At 24.7% G+C, this 17,736-nt stretch overlaps 6 protein-coding genes across 6 annotated transcripts; 4 read left to right on the forward strand and 2 right to left on the reverse strand.

The window, feature by feature from the left end:
* Positions 1–73: 73 nt before the first annotated feature.
* Positions 74–817, forward strand: OCT59_029168 (uncharacterized protein; the record flags this gene model as incomplete). Its single annotated transcript, XM_066141950.1, has 2 exons — positions 74–703; positions 812–817. 2 exons carry the CDS (start codon positions 74–76, stop codon positions 815–817), a joined length of 636 nt encoding a protein of 211 aa, XP_065994533.1.
* Positions 818–3,696: 2,879 nt separating this feature from the next.
* Positions 3,697–3,954, forward strand: OCT59_029169 (uncharacterized protein; the record flags this gene model as incomplete). Its single annotated transcript, XM_066141955.1, has 1 exon — positions 3,697–3,954. The coding sequence occupies one exon, from the start codon at positions 3,697–3,699 to the stop codon at positions 3,952–3,954; it is 258 nt and encodes an 85-aa protein (XP_065994534.1).
* A 1,892-nt stretch (positions 3,955–5,846) lies between these two features.
* On the reverse strand, positions 5,847–6,472 carry OCT59_029170 (uncharacterized protein; the record flags this gene model as incomplete). Its single annotated transcript, XM_066141961.1, has 4 exons — positions 5,847–5,866; positions 5,939–5,986; positions 6,056–6,369; positions 6,468–6,472. The coding sequence occupies 4 exons, from the start codon at positions 6,470–6,472 to the stop codon at positions 5,847–5,849; spliced, it is 387 nt and encodes a 128-aa protein (XP_065994535.1).
* Positions 6,473–10,837: 4,365 nt separating this feature from the next.
* OCT59_029171 (uncharacterized protein) lies at positions 10,838–11,887 on the reverse strand (the record flags this gene model as incomplete). Its single annotated transcript, XM_066141969.1, has 1 exon — positions 10,838–11,887. One exon carries the CDS (start codon positions 11,885–11,887, stop codon positions 10,838–10,840), a length of 1,050 nt encoding a protein of 349 aa, XP_065994536.1.
* A 2,378-nt stretch (positions 11,888–14,265) lies between these two features.
* OCT59_029172 (uncharacterized protein) lies at positions 14,266–15,188 on the forward strand (the record flags this gene model as incomplete). The annotated part of the gene is made up of 3 exons (XM_066141975.1): positions 14,266–14,622; positions 15,031–15,108; positions 15,174–15,188. 3 exons carry the CDS (start codon positions 14,266–14,268, stop codon positions 15,186–15,188), a joined length of 450 nt encoding a protein of 149 aa, XP_065994537.1.
* A 94-nt stretch (positions 15,189–15,282) lies between these two features.
* On the forward strand, positions 15,283–17,166 carry OCT59_029173 (uncharacterized protein; the record flags this gene model as incomplete). The annotated part of the gene is made up of 8 exons (XM_066141983.1): positions 15,283–15,287; positions 15,616–15,634; positions 15,704–15,803; positions 15,900–15,983; positions 16,047–16,126; positions 16,208–16,538; positions 16,806–17,091; positions 17,160–17,166. The coding sequence occupies 8 exons, from the start codon at positions 15,283–15,285 to the stop codon at positions 17,164–17,166; spliced, it is 912 nt and encodes a 303-aa protein (XP_065994538.1).
* Between the last annotated feature and the right edge of the window lie 570 nt (positions 17,167–17,736).

The following is a 17,736-nucleotide window of genomic DNA, read 5'->3' on the forward strand; positions in this document are numbered from 1 at the left end:
TCGTACATTTTTTTTCAAATATCCACCTATTTCCAATAACGTTACGAAATATTTTAATTCTAATCTAACAATCATGTCATATATACCATATAGAACCATAAATGATCTTGATACAAATCAAATATTTGCTATGCAGCCTATGCTCAAAAAACAAATAGATCACGTAAAAGACTTTATGCCTATTATGGAAGAACTAGTTAAGTCGGTGAAACAGTTGCAAGAGGAGTTGGTAGAGGTTAAAACTAGGTTGAGACGGTTAGAATTATTAAGCAAATATCGAGATTGGATTACAAGATTAAGATCTATTATGGTACGAAAGATGAACGAAAGGAATAAAAAGTTCAATATAATGAATCAAGAGTTCAAGAATTGGGTTGAAGTAGCAGAAATGCTTCTGGTGGAGGCGGATACTAAAGTTTTATACGAAGAGAAAGGTGAACGCTATGAGCAAACATGTACAAATCTGTTAGTCAATGTTTTAAAAGACTTTGACTTGAAGAAGTCAAATTTTAATCAATTGCTGCTCATGTATGATGAAAGTATTTTCGGATTTCCCAATAAAAAAACAACTCTCGCAGATCTGCCATATGCTCAAGTAGAGTTGGCCGGGACAACCTTTCCTGAAAGCATGGCAGATTACAAGAAACTATTGGAAAAAGCTTTGAATGCCATAGGAATTTGGAAAAAGGAGTTCGTAATTAAAGTGAGTTGCATTTCTGTGTTATACTCGAAACTGTAAAAGGAATATTAATTTTTGACATATTCGTTGGTCTTTAAAAAATTCTTATTCTAATCTTTATTTTATATTTAGAAATAGATGGCATAAGGGGAAATCAATAATTCGTTATTTCATTTTCCCGAACTAGTAATTATTATTTGGTATTATTTAACTTGTTTAATTTGCTTTTCCTTTGGCATTTGTAGTATGTGCAAAAAAAATTCTGTTGGTAACAATTAAATAATGTTACGTTTGATATTATTGAACATTTGCGTTTAAAATGTGAGCTAGCTAGATAGATAATATACTATATCCGATATTCCATAGGATCATGTAAAGCAAAATTTTATAGTTATCCGATAGTATTTTATATGCAATATCAAATATGAAATTTATTTCATTATTATTTATACACGCAATAAAATTATATTTATATACATTATCAATTCTATAAGCTAGTGATAAGATTATACTTTGTTAGACTATTAATAAACTATTTATACATGATCATTGAGGCCTCTCGGATATAAAATTTATCCGATAGAAAATGATTACATTATTTTTACTTATTACAGGAAAATGATTGGCTGAATAAGCCACTTCGTGGCTTATTTTCAGCCAATCATTTACCCTCCATAAGTAAAAATAATGTTATTCACTCTTTTCCATCGGATAATAATATAGTATATGCTTTTGTTACGTAATAAAAAAGGGAACGGTACTTGTAAATGAAGTCATTTTAATTTCTATTGCTCTATTGCAATTATCACGTAAATTTTTTCTTTTGCTTTATTTTATATGCAATAAAATTAACATTTTTTAGCACTTTATAATGTTTCTGTAAAAAAAATCAAAAATAAATTTAGAAACTTGTTTAACTAATCTTGCTAAGCGTACTTTTCTAATTGTTAAATATAGATTATAAAAATATAAAACCGCTTCCTAAAATTAAAATAAATAATGTAAAATTTTTTATATTCAATTCAAGTGCTAATGACACTAAAGTAATTAAAATTTCATCATAAATATTTGATTTATTTTTAAAGAAATAATACCACCATCAATATATCTAAAAAAAAAATCATGATAAAAACATTTAAGGTGCAAATAAAAGTGCAAATGTAATAATTTAAAATATTTTTTGGTGAAATAAGTCAAGTACAAATTTAGAAAAGATTTCTTATTAAATATATATTATGACATTGTTACTATTGTAAGAATCTTTCAATTTTACGTCTATCTCCAAAAAAAAAAAAAATTCCTGTAAAAAATTTTACATGAATATGATACATTTATGGAAATAATATTAAATAAAAAAAAACACGGAATAAATTTTTTATGGGGCTTGAGATATTTTTTATCCGAGTGGACGGACAATATTTTGAACTTATTTACCGAACCAGTTTAAAATCTAATTCTTAATTTTATGGCCAAATTTCCTGAAAAATATGGTTCCACTTATAAAAAAGGATGATTTACAAATGAAAGAATTGAAGTTTGGTAAAATTTATCCCTCAAAAATGGTAAAGTCGCTTGAATTTATTTCTAATAAATCTTTTGCTCTATTTACTCTCAGAGATGATTTACAAAATGAAAGACTGAAGTTTAGTAACATATATTAAAGTGAGATTTTGTACAAAATTCAACTCTTGTTTCATATCTAATACTTATTTTTTTTTAGTTCACAGATGAAGAAACTGTACAAAATATTCGTCTATACAAATTTTTAATTTTCAAGAAATTGTTGAATTTATATTGAATCGTAATGGCGAATTAAATTCCCAAAAATAAGCAACTCGTAAAATTTATTGAAAATTCTTTGTAAAATTTCAACAGACAATATAATAAATATAATTATAATTGAAAATAATGTTTAATGAAGAAAATTATGCTATTCCGGCATTAAAAGTATTATAATCCTAATTACTTTAATCATCAGTTTCATTGATTAGCAATTTCCCAATTTCTGATTCTATATCAATATTGATTTCCCACTTCTTTATGATCATAACAAGTGATAAGCTTAGCTATTTTGTTTGGGTTAGAACGATTTTTCATTCATTGTTATAAAAAATTTATATTAATTAATATTCCAATTTTAAGCGTAGAAATGTTATGGATTTTCCCGTTATACAATTCAAATTATTTCAAAAGAATTTACTGATATTTGTAGTTTTATGTATAAAATTTATTTCCATCATAACTAATTATATAAATAACTTACACAGTACGAAATGATTTTAATATAATCATCTAAGTTATTGGTCTATAGACAATAAAAGCCCCAATTTCTTCAATTATAAAAGTATTGCCTTCTAATTGTAAATTATTTTCATAATCATTATAAATATATAAATTTTGAACTTTCACATATAATGAATTCCAACCAAAATTAAAATCGGTACTAATATAATCTAATATATCTTTAGAATTATTTACACGATTAATTTTCATATTTTTCATATCTTCATTATTTTCGAATGAAAAGATTTTATCAGATTGTTGACCTTAATTAAACTAGACTTACTACTTAACCTTTACATTTATTCTTAAATGAATTAATATCAAATTGATAAATAAGGTCAAATCTATTTAAAGGAATCTTCTTTCAGTACGAATAAATAAAGGATTTTTTATCAATCCAATTGGAAATTATATTCACAAGTTACAATTTGAATAAAACATATAATTTAGGTTGATCAACTAAATAAACGTCATGATATTTTCATAATATCGTTAGGGATAATAGCCTTAAGAATAACGATATTGTAATCATCGGCATGATTAATATAGAATAAAAATCTTTTGAAAGTCAAGAATAAAAAATTCTAGTTGTAAATAAAGATAGACAAACTGAAGTTTTGTTCCAAGAAATACAAAAAGCTAATGCTAAACGGACGACTAAGGATGATTTTTCAAAATCAGATGATAAATTAAGAGAGCCTGTGGATGCGAACGGTCACGTGACCAACGAGGGAATGGAAGGTACTTATAAGGGTTTAAGTCAGAAAGAAATTGCTGGAGAGGTTCCAGTATCTGCTGAAGAGATAGAAATATATAACAAGGTAAATCAAGCTTGTTCATCACGTTTACCACCTGAAATAAAAAAAGAGAAAGTTGTGGTAGACGAAAAAATTGGACAAAGCGAGTTAATAAAGAGGAATTGTGTAGGGGAACGATTAGTAGTGAAGGTTCTGAAGATAGCAGTGAATCAGAAAATGGTGAGACAATTTTAGAAGGGAAAAAACAGGTAATGGGAGGAGGAAAAAGTAAAAAAAAGAGTAAAAGTAGGAAGTCAAAGAAAAAAAGCAAGAGAGATGGTAAGTAGGTAAGTAAAGATTTATTGGTAATAAAGTGTGTTAGCTTAAATTTTAATTAAAAAGGGTTAAATTAAAATTAAAAGATGGCTAGCGTTAGTATAGTTGATAGAATTTATAGTTAAATTTTTATATATTTGTAAAATATTTTGGTTTTTATTATGTTGGTTTTTGAAATTTTTAGATTAGTTACTTTATTAGCAGATGCATAGCGTCTAAATTGTGATAGGTTGTTTTATATAATTATCACAATATTAATAAAGATTAAATTTGGAAAAAAAAAAAAAAAAATTCTAGTCATTTTTTTCTTTTACCGAAAAAAGGCAAAAGGTCAATAAAGTTCATGTGCTCGAATGCGCGAATGATTTTTTGGTTAAAATTCATGTCAATCAACGACCTAATCGCCTATGGCTTCTGAAAAACACGCACATAAGCACGACCAGCATTTTGGATTACCGCGAAATTTTCAAAATATCATTTGTACACCATAAATGAAGAAATATTTTTCATATTTTAAACTATTAAGTTTATTTATACCACCTACATTTTATTTAAGACTTCCAAGATATTGTGTAAAAAATAAAAGTACATTAATAAATCAAAGTCATGGCTGATAAGTTGCATATCGAACATATTAAACCTTTAATAAGTTTCTGTTAAGATCGTTATGCTGAAATAATTTTTTTTTTTTAATGATTACTTAATTTACTTTTCACCAAGTATTTTTTTAACCGTGGCGTAGTTATTATATATAATTATGTATAAAGGAAATCAGGAAATCAGAAAATTAAATCGAAAATTAAATCAACAATCAAAATTAAGCTCAAAATTTAAACTGTTTTTACCGTTTTTGCCAAAATTATATTACAGGTTAAACATAAAGTCCACAAAGTTATTGCTAATAATTCTGTCATTCTATTGAAGATATATTGTATTGTATATACGCCATTTCAAATCCTCACTATATACTGGCAGCGTGCTAAAAAAATTTTATATATAAAAGCCTTTAGATTTTCATAAAATATCGAAATTAGGTTAATTTACTGACTGTTCCTGGTAGGCTGCAGCCACTATATTTATCAGGAAATCTGGCGAATCACATGAATTTTCCATGATTTTGTAATACTACACCTTTTTAAAAACGAATATTTGAATTTACCTTTAATTGTAAAATTATCAATATCGTCATGTTCAAATAAGTCGTGCACTAATTACATATGAGGATTATTTATTTGGGAACACTTAAAGATCCGGATACAATGTAGTCTGGAGATGTATTTGAAAAAAGATTTGCTATGTTCACTGTTTACGTTTTAAAAACAGATTTCTAAAAATGGCTCCAGTTAAGCTATAGCTGACAGTCGATGATTGGAAGTTAAGGTGATGTCAAGTTTTTTTTAATGGATTCTTTCCTAAATTTTGATGGACGTCATTCTACAAAGTTAAATCATACAAAGAACATACAATTTTCTCTTTTATTTTATATAAATTGATGCTTAAGTACTGTATATAAAAAAAATTTATTAAAATCCATGTTTATTGAAAATTAATAATTCGTTATACCAACAAAATAAAAATTTCGAAATAATTTAATCGTGAAAATAAAGTGATTGTAAAACTTATTTCAATTTAACATAATATTGATGCTAAATTTTTATCGAATTATCCTATCAATCAATAACATTATAGAATTTTAATTGTACAATAATAAAAACAAAGAGATAATATAATATTGAGAAAAAGAATATATAGCTTTAACCTAATTTGAATAAATAAAACCAAAAGAAATGATAACTAACTAATTTAATAAACTAAATAACCTTTGATTTTCCTGTAATATAAGAGATAAAATGAGTTAACCATTAAATTTATTTCTTAAGAATAAATTGAAATATATACGTACCAACATTATCTTTAATTGTTAATTGAGAAATATCAATTTGTAAAGATTCTATTTAATGAAATAAGATATATTAGTATTTTTTACATTTAATTCATACAAAATTATTACAGTATTTACCTGAAAATTTTTCACTAATTATATTGTCATTTTGTTCATCATAATAATCATCTGAATTTTTTAGTTCTGGAAGATTATTAAAATTAAGTAATCTACTTGTATAAACGGCTTCAGAATGTGTTTCGTATGATAAATTAGTTAAAGGTATACTGCTAGTTGGTAGATTATTATTGATTTCTTCTGCTTCTCTAATTTCTTTTTGTAATTCTGTATCCTGTTTATATTCCAATTTAAGGGATTCCTTTTGCCATTGACCTAAAACTTTTTTGACTTCATTTGCCGTAGGTCGATTTAATGGATTTGCATCCAAGCATCTTTTGATTAAATTCACAATCAATTGAGGTACTTTGATATTAAATCTTGGTCTAAGTCCTTGACAAATTTTTATTGCTAAATTTTTATCATGGCTTACATCATGGTATGGAGGTAATCCAGAAATTACTTCATACATAATTATACCAAAACTATAAATATCAGCAGCTTTAGTATAATTTTGTCCTCTTAAAACTTCAGGAGCAATATAAGGTAAAACTCCATATATACTGTTTTTTGTATTTTCCGATGCATTATAATCTGCAGGTTTACATAATCCCATATCAGTTATAGAAGCATAATCATTTTCCGAAAAATGAAGTATATTTCCAATATGTAAATCTCGATGAATTAGTTCTTTTTCATGAATACTCTTAAGTCCTAGTGTAATTTGGTATAAATTTAATAGCTTAGTATCCCAAGTTAATTTATAATGATTTTTATCCAAATAAGTTCTTAAACTTCCATTATTTGCATATGTCAAAACCATCATGTAATTTTTTGTTTCTGGTTCTTGTGTAATTCCATTAACTCTAACAACAGAAATTATACAATCTTTAATAGTCTTACAATGCATTGTTATCTATATACATTTAAAAATCCGTTAGTAAAAATCGTATTTAAAAATTTCATTAAATTAAGAAATTAGGTAATACCTCATTGATAAATTCTAATGTAACATTTTCTGAATTATTTAAACTTTTCAGAGCTACAAACTTATCTGAACTATAGTGACGTCGTTCCCAATTTTCATTTTTATTATCCCAACCATCAATATATCCATCAATCCATTTTGCTCTATACACTTTTCCAAAACCACCTTTTGCAATATATTCAATATCATATAATTTATTGTAAGGTATCCACTCTAATACTTGATCATAAAAATTCGCTGATAGTTGATTGTCTTGAATAAATTTGTCAATATCGTTATTACCACTAGTCCAATTTTGAAAATTTTGTTGAAAACGTTTTACATTACATGTTTTACAGTATCCACTTCCAGTATTTTTTTGTTTACATTCTTCACATTCCCCATAAACTTTCTCATAATCCATAGTTCAATAGATAAATTTAGAAAACTTTATTAAATGGTTAATAAAAATGTGCAAATCAACAGCAAAAAAAGCTGAATGTTACCTTGAAATTTTTTTTTTCCGATTTACGTTCACATGCACGACATAAGTGTAACATAGATCGACAAAATAATACTGCGTCAAATGTTGGACAAAAAATGATATACACAGTATTGAATTGTAAAAAAATTTTTTCTTATACTATGTTCAAAAGTTTGAAAAGTTTATTTGATAATTTAGTATTTCTTATTTCAGAGATCCTAAATAATGAATTAATAACTCTACAAATTTATTATACATTTGAATGATATAAAATAAATTCTCGTCATAATAATTTATTAAAAAATTTTGTTTGTAAATCATGCTAATTATTCTGTATAATAAAATAAATTCTACTTTACTAGAAATATAAGATGGTCACAATAATTTATAATATAATTTAAACTCGTTTAAAATTTAATTTACGCACGTTTATTTAAAAAGATCCTGAGCTAATTCAATTAAATTCAGTTTGAAAATTAACATCCCGGAGCAACAAATGTGATTGTTGTTCACATCGTAAAAGCTTAGTTATAAAATTTTCAATTAATAACTTTTAAACTATTGTTTTAATACATTAAACCTTCCATAGTTATAGTATTTTTATTAAAACTAAGCCTTCGTAATACACTAGACTTTTTTTTATCTTCCAAAGTGTTGAATTTTTTTCATTTTGCTTAATGGGCTCTATAAATTTTAAAGAATCAAATTTTGTGTGATTAGTAGTTTTAAGAAATCTTTTTTCATCCAACTAAATTTAATCACTCTTCATTTCTTTTTCTTAAAATTAAAAAGTCCAAGCTAATATTATCGCCGATTTCAAATTAGTGTATCGGATGATTTTTCGATCAATTATAAAAAAAAAAATACCAAAAACACAAGAAAGTAACTAAAAACAAATTAAATACAAAAACAAATAATAATATTAAATTTATCTTACACATTAATTAAAAAAATAAATTTATTAATGAATAATAAATAAGTTATATAAAAAAATAAAATTTTTTATTAGATTATAATGGTAGTAAAAATTATTCCTTCAAAAAAAAAACTTTTCCTTATATTAAACATTTAAATATTTAGATTTTAGAGACAAGTATGTATGAACCACTAAGGAAGTTAAGTTAGAATTAATTATTGTAAAAAAAATTGTAAATTTACAAAAAAAGCTTAAATTAAAAAAAAGATAAATCTTTTCGTCCTAATAAAACCAAAGACTCAAAAATAAACTTCTATAATAAAACTTACGGAGTTACGGTAGAACCGTTAAAATCGTTAGTAGGAACCTCAAACTTGCTTTTTTACCTTTAAAGAAATCTTTCATATATATGAAATATTCACTAAAAAAAATAAACTTTAAATAAATTTAATTAATGCTTCGTGAAAACTAGTACTTTATGTCGCACCGATCGACAAATGACCCAATATCACTAATTCGAAAATTTTCTTTAATCAAGAAAAATTACTGTATATAGAATTTTAATTATCTCATTTAAAATTTAATAAAGTTAGAAACCAAAAATTTCCTCTTTCAAATATTTTTTATCATATATTGTTTTTAATACAAATTAAAGAGAGAATGTATCATTATGATGTAAGTTTGCCGCAAAATTTAGCCGCAGGAGCAGTAATATTATCATAATAATCAGCTCCTGAATATGCTTTATATGATAAACTTATCGAAGATATTCTGCTAGTTTGTAATCTATTGTTGATTTCTTTAGCTTTGATTTGTTTTTGTAATTCTATTTGATCATAAAATCTATTACACAAATTAAATATCATAAAGGTCTTCTGCTTTTGGTCGGTTTAATGAATTTGCATCTAAGCATATTTTAACTGAATACACAATCAGTTGGGTAATTTAATTTATCATGACTCAAATCATGGTATGGAGGTAATTCAGAAATCACTTTGTAAATAATTATATCAAACTATAAACATTAGCATTTAGGAGCTTTAGTATGATTTTGTTCTCTTAGAACTTCAAGAGTATAGCGCCGTGTATACTATTTTTTGTATCTTTCGATGTATTATAGTCTGCAGATTTGTATAATCACTTATCAGTTTACCATAACATCAAATCCAAAATGGAGTATATTAACAACAAGAAGTAATTTTCATGGGGGAGCTTGACATGCTTTTAAAGTTCTTTTAAGTGAAAGTTATTGTAAAAAAAAATGGCTTCAATTTATAAATATACAAATTGTTGATCTCTCCTTTATAAATAAGCTTTGTAAAATAAATAAATTTTTTAAATCTAGCTTTTTCCTTAAATCAAATGAATAAACAAATGATTTTTTTCTATTTATAATGATATAGAGAAATGGCAGATTTCGATTTATTATAAGTTAAAATAGTAAAATAGTAAAAATTTAATGGAATTGCTAAATGTGACCTGGGCAATTGTTGCTTGGTGTTTTTTTCCAAATAAGTCACATGATGTACAATATATAGAGTAAGTTTATTAATGGGCTGACGGCTGATTTTTTTAACTTAGCTAATTTTTGATTGGCTAAACTTTAATATAAAATGTTGAAAACGTTTTTTGAATGTCTGGGTTGTTTACTATAGTAGATAGGGGAGTTAGTAGTTCTTTTTAGTTTGTAACCTTTGAATTATTCTTTTCAAGAATTCCTTTTTATTTAAGCAACTGTTGATAAAATTGATAACATATTTATTATTTTTTTTTAAAATTAATTAATGAATGTTAAAAATCAAATTTTTTTTAAAAAAACTACCATATAATACAATTGAAACCTATGAATAGAACGCCTTACTACAACACAACATTTGCGTAAATACATCACTCTGTACCTAACAGTGTACATTACGGATAAAAGCCCAACTTTTAAAAAGAAATACACAATCAAGTTTCTTGGGCTGGCAAGAGTTATAGTTAAATCATGTTAGTAATTATACTACTTGGAGACCTATAGTAATTCTCTTAGAGAGTAAGGAATAATACCAATTGTTTTTCGTGAATGTTTAAATATATCTTTATTATCTTTACTTCTGGATTTAAAAATTGGTAAAGTTTATGTAGTAGGTATAGAAAGCAGCGGTTAAATCAATACACTTAAAATAATATATTACGTGTTTGTTTTCCCAGTCATCAAAAATTTGCTATAACTTAGTGTAAAATTTAGATTTTATATTAAATTATTATAATTAATAGAATTTAATTTTATTATAATAAAGTTTAATTGTATTAATTTAGATTCTCAAAAAGCAACCCTAAATTAGGTTTTATAACGGTATTATTAAATGTAGAATTTTTATTATACTGAAAAACAAAAGCTTGTATACAGCCACATACAATATACTGTATGTATCGATTCAAACATTAATTATTTTATTTATTATTTTTCTTTATGATTTGAAATACTTCATAATCTTCTATTGAAAAATCTTCTATATCTCTTATTTTTTTTTCATAATATTGTTGCATGCTCAAAAGATTGTCATATTCTTGTGAATCATCATCCTCACTTACATTTATATTAATATCATACGCACCAAATGCGGGTCCATATTCAGCATGACAATATAATGCATAATTCATATTCTCAACATGACTTAAAATTGGATCTTTAAAATTATTCTTACTTTTAAAAGAAAATATGAAACTATCTTTGGTTTTATAATATCCACCAGATGATTTCCATTCCAAAGGATTATATCCTCCAATAATTTCTTCCGTTTCTTTTATTTTAATAAATGTTACGGTATGAGGTACATTATCACATAATTTATGAAACTTTTTAGGAGTAAATCCATCTTTGCTTCCTCTTAATAATAATTTAAATTCATATGGTAAATATAATTCTCTCGTATAAGCGAATTTGCTTTTAATATCATTATCAATCCATCTTGAAATTAAAGATACAATATTTAAATTAATGATTTTTGAATCAATAATTCCATCAGCGTTTCTATATCTAGGAAGTAAAATATTATCATTTGGTTCACTATTAGGATTTAAATAGGACTCTAATAACTCTTCATAAAGTTGACGGTTTAAAAGTTTTTTATAAGGTCGAACTTTTTGAAAGAAATCTTCAGATGAAAAACTAAAAAATCTTACTAAAGGTAAACAATTTTGCAAAGTATTTCCCATCATATTGAAATCATCATCTGACCAAGTTGTAAGATCTGAAAGAATTGTAGGATTTTTTTCAAGTCCCCATCTTAATACATGTTCCCAAATTTCAATTTCTTTCATCTGTAAATCATCTCTTTTAATGAGCGATATCAAAGAATTTTCAGGAAGAGAGGTAAAATCAAGTGATTTAAATACTTTTTCAGGAGATTTGGCCATAAACTTTGTACAATATTGTTGTAGTACTAATAAAGAATTAGATTGTAAACTTGTTCGGTAAATATATTCAAAATATTGTTCCATCCACTCAGATTTATTTTCAATTAAATATTCCTGCAAATAATCAATTAGTTCTTGTAGAATAAGTTGATTAGCAGCAATCAAAATTTTTAAAATTTCAGAAGGTTCTTGCTCATTTAAAGAAATGACACCACCATAAATATATCTAAAAAAGAAAAAAATTTTATGATAAATATAAAATATTTAAGGTGTAAAATAAGAATTAGAATATAACTTACTTTAAAATAATTTGAAAAATTTCTGGTGAAATATTTGACAATTTAATGTGAGCCAATACATCATTATCATTTTTTTTGTTGGAGGATAAAATTCGTCGTAAAAATGGAGAACGATAATACAAAATGATCATATGTGCACGAAATATTTTTACGTTTGGGTCCTCACCAACTTCAATAGTAACATCATAATATTCATCATCTTCCAAAATTTCTACATAATTTTGACTTAATCCTGAAAAAAATTGTTTGGACATTTTTCTTACAAAATTTGCGAAATACAAATAAATGTAAACGAACAAAGAAAATAAAGTTAAGGTTACGAATTTGAGTCGATGTTTAACAAAAACAAATGGATAATCGACAAATGATATCCTTTTTAAGAACATAGCCTAACCATATTAATACTTCGTCCAGCGGTGCTAGTAGTTTGATCATTTCGTAATTTTAGAAATTAAAGTAATCATGAATTGGGCTTGTAAGTTTAATTATCAAATATTTAAATAAGCTTTTGTAAAAAAAAATTTTTGTTGACCATTTTTTTTCTTTGATTATATTTAATTAAAGAAATTTTTTTATTAAAATTCAATTTATCCATTACAATAGGATAATTTTTTTATCTGGATTCTAAAAATTAAATTATCATAAACCAATAATGCAATTTAACTAATTTAACTAGTAAGGGCAGTGACAGATATTACCTAATATTCTAGGGGGAGGGGGGGTAATTGAAAATCTTAGGTTACATATATACTATATAAGGAATGGGGGAGGGGGGGTAAGCTCTTATAATAAGCTGATATTAGGTAATATCTGTCATTGCCCTAACACACTGTATATATATAATTGACATTTACTGCGCACTGTTCATTCAAGCATTATATTCTACTTGTAAATTCTTATTGATGAATGTACAATTGAGAAATTTAATTTATTCAATCTTATTCATAAACTTTTACTTGACAGTTACAAGTTTTCTGTCAAGAAAATAAGTACTATATGTTATGATATTTCAACGTTTATCTGCAGATCAATTTTTATTTGAAAAAAAAAACAATTAAGGGTAAATTTAAAATCCAGCCCTTTGTATCTCGTCTTTATTCCAAAAATGGATATTTTTTATGCCCATCATTTAATTCTGGCCAGAATTAAATACGTCATGTGATTTAACGAAAAAATCGGAAAAAAAAAAATGTCAAAAAGGAGATTTAAGCATCACGAGATACACATTTATTCAAAAATTAATTATTGATAAAAAATTATACCAATAAACCATCTCTTTTTTTTTTTTATAATAGTTTAATTTTTTTATTTTTATTTTTTTTTACTTGTTTCTAATAAAAAAAACTTGAAGAAAAGATTAATTTTTTTCTAATTTTTTAATAATGAAAAAATCTTTTTTTTTCCTAATTTTCTGATAAGAGACAAAAAAAAAATTAATTTTTATAATTTTCTAATATAAAAAAAAATAAACTACTAATAAAGAAACGTAAAAAAAATACTTTATATATCAAAAAAGATTTTTTTTTCTTTATTAGAAAAAAATATTAGAAATTAGAAAAAATAAATGTCCGTTAGCTATTGCATATATTAGAATATAAAGGAAAGGGACTTCTTTCGTTGCAAGTAAATCAATACTGGTACTTAAATATATATGAATATTTTTGCTAATTTCCTTAAATTCGATGGTGTAACCATATTTCTGAGAAGTCCTCCGCAAGTTGTATGTTTAAACTGAATATAAAAAAAGAACGGATAATTTGAAACGCCAATTACCAAAAACAAAGTAAGTTTTTAAGAAAAATTCTCATGAATTTTTCTTGCTAAATTCGTGGGAATTTCTTCCTTTTGTACAAAAATACTTTATAATAAATGCGGACGAAGTCCCCCGGCAAGTTGCATATTCAATAATTAATAGTTATCCGGTATCCCGTGATTTCTGATACACGATTATCAAAATCACGTGATACCGGATAAAAGACTTGTACGTTTTCGTGGTACATCATTCTTTGTTAACCAAATTTAGTATTTTACTTTTTTTTTACGCAAAAAGGTAAAAGGCTTATACGTTTTCATTACGCCATATTTTTTTTTTTAGTATTGAACTACTTATATTTAAAATCAAGTTATTAGTCTATCGTATCGTTTAAAAATTTTAATATTTTAATGGAATTTCTTGGTTTGAGAGATTTGACCGCCGGGAAAAAAATTATTGCAGAAAATTTTGCAAATTGGACCAGTGGAAATGAAATAATTGATAATTTCATTCAAGAAAAGCAACTAAATTACGATAGTACATATGCAAATGGTGTTTATAAAAAAGCAGTATTTGAATGGATACCATATAATGAGCTTATTAATATTAACGAAATAGGAAAAAATTGTTTTGCTACAGCAATATGGAAGGAAGGTCCATTATTTTATTTTAAAAGTGAAAATGAATGGGCAAAAATTTCGTATGAAGTTGTTATATTAAAATTTTTATATGACTTACAAAATATAACAGACGAACTTATTAATAAGGTATTCAATTTCTCTATTAATTAATTAGAATATTAACTTTTTCCATATATTGATAGGTTGAACCATATTTAAAAAGTGATGTTAATTTTTGGAATATCTTAAAATCCGGATACGGAAGTTTATCTTTTAGTTTTTAGTAATTACTATTTTAACTATTATTGTGAAAAATGTGATAATAAATACGGTAGTAGTTATAGTGAATGGTGTAAAGAATGTCAAATAAATCAATTAAAAAATGATTTTACAAATTGGACTAGTGGGAATGAGAAAGTTGATAACTAGTTGCCGTGATGGGATATTTGAATGTATGTCATACAATGAGTTTATCATTATTGAAGAGTTAGAGAATTATACTTTGGCAATATGGAAAAAAGGTCCATTATATTATGATTATAATGATAAAAAAAGGTAAGAAAATCGCGTGAAAAAGTTTATTTGAAATATCCATTCAATTCACAAGAAATTACTGCCAAATTTTCAAATGAGGTATTAATATTTTCTATATTTAAATCAAATATCAATATAATATTAATTTTTCCATATTTTAATAGGTGGATCATATTTGAAAAATGATGTAATCCTTGGAATATCTCAAAATCCTGATAAGGAAGTTTATCTTTTAGTTTTCAATGTTAAATATTTTGACCATTATTGTGAAAAATGTGGTAATGAATCCAAAAATAGGCTTGATAAGTGGTGTAAACAATGTGAAATAGATTATTTAAAAAATAATTTTGCAGACTGGACTATTGGAAATGATAAAATTGATAATTCCATCCAAAAGATGCTATTAAAAATTAATAGTTGTCGTGGTGGGATATTTGAATGAATATCATACAATAAGTTTATTGAATTTAAAGAAATAGGAAATAATGTCTTAACAGCAATATGGAAGGATGGATCATTATATTTTAGCAGTATAAGAAAGAGTTACGATCGGGAAATAAATAAAAAAGTCATTTTAAAATTCCTATGTAATTCACAAAATGCCAGTCACTTATTTTTAAATGAGGTATGAAACTTTTCTAATAATCTAACTTATTTTTTAATAATTAATAATATAATGATTTTATATTTAAAGATCGTATATTCAGTTAAGGAAAATTATGGAATAACTCAAAATCCAGATACAAAAGATTATATGTTAGTTTGTAAAATTGAATACTACTGTGAAAATTGCGGTAAGCAATACAATAATCAATTTGAAATAAATAATAAAAGCTGTATATCATGTCAGACAAATCCTGAAAATAAAGAAATTAATGATTTAATTCAAGAAATTAAATTAAGTATTGATAGACGATCTGACATTATGTTTGAATGGATACCATATGACCAGTTTAATGATATTAAAGAGATAGGTAAAGGTGGTTTCTCTACAGTATATTCAGCAATTTGGAAAGATGGCTTATTATCTTATAAAGGGAAAAGAAAATCAAATACAAAAATTGCTTTAAAATGTTTAAATAATTCACAAAAATTACTTGATAAGTTTATAAATGAGGTATGAAAATTCTTTATATATTTAGCAAAAACAATAGCTAGTAATTTACTAATTTATCCATATACTAATATTATTTAATAGGTTAAAGCATATCTACAACAAAATGTAAATAATATTCTTAAAATATATGGAATATCTCAAAATCCAAATACAGAAGAGTATATTATGGTTCTTGAATATGCAGAAGGTGGAAATTTCAATAGTTATTTAAAGGAAAAGTGTGTAGTTTTTGATTGGTCTAATGGATTAAAAATATTAATTAATATTATTGAAGGTCTTCATAAAATTCATCAAAAACAAATAGTTCACCATGATTTTCATACTGGGAACATATTATTTACAAAATGTGATAATTATGTTGGTTTATATATTGCATGTATTTCTGATATGGGATTATGTAAAAAAGTTAATGGTATTAATTAAACACATATTTATGGAGTTATGCCTTATGTAGCTCCTGAAGTGTTAAAAGGAAATCCTTATACTCCAGCAGCAGATATATACAGCTTTGGTATGATTATGTATGTCATAGCAACTGCAAAACAACCTTTTGCCAATTGTGCTCATGATGAGGTTCTAGCATTAAATATATGTAATGGAATTAGACCTGAAATAAATGATCAAATTGCACCAAAATGTTATATTGATTTAATGAAAAGGTGTTGGGATTCAAATCCAGATAATAGACCAAATTCAGTTGAAATAAAAGAATTGATTGACCTATTTGGCTATTCATTAAATCAATATTATATCATGAAACAACAAATACATCATGAAATTGAAAAACAATTTAATGAGACACAAGAATATAGAAAAGAAAATTTTTTATCAATAAAAAATAATCAATTAACTACTCATACACAAGCTATTTATACATCTCGATTACTTAATCCTTTTACAAAAAATCTTCTAAAATATAATGATAATATTAATAGTAATACAGTAGAAGTTACTGATTTTACAAAGTAAGTTGTATTTTTTTTTTTATTCTTCTGTTTTTATTTTTTACTCATCTTTTATTCTACTTTTATAGCTTATAAGTTATAACCATTTTTTGTAAAAAAAATGATAGTTTAAATTATAAGAAAATAAATGTATTAAACTACTAATAAATGACATAAATATGAATAGCAGAAATTATTTTGACTAAATTTATGATATATCCTTTCAGTTAATATTTACTTTTAGGAAAAATTTAGTATACTTTTTTTCATAAATTATTTATTATTAGGTAGCAGTTTTATATTTACTAGTTTTTGTTTAACACTGATTATAGAGTAATATGTAAAACTTTTTTACATAATAAAAATCAGTTTGTAATTAAACAAAGTTTACTTTTAGAAAATTTATTATACTTTTTTTTTCATAAATTATTTTATCATTAAATAGCAATTTTATCTTTATTAGTTTTTGTTTAACACTTGATTATAGAGTAATATGTAAAACTTTTTTACATAATAAAAATCAGTTTGTAATCAAATAAAATTTTATAATTTTATGAATGATTAATAGATAAATACCATAAAATCAAATAATTGAATTTAATTTTTATTATTATTTTAATATAAAAGTAAGTACACCAACAAATTTCAGCAACTTTTGTAATCTTG

This window comes from Rhizophagus irregularis, chromosome 9, assembly GCF_026210795.1.
Source record: "Rhizophagus irregularis chromosome 9, complete sequence".
In the NCBI taxonomy this organism is placed as follows: Eukaryota; Fungi; Glomeromycota; class Glomeromycetes; order Glomerales; family Glomeraceae; genus Rhizophagus; species Rhizophagus irregularis.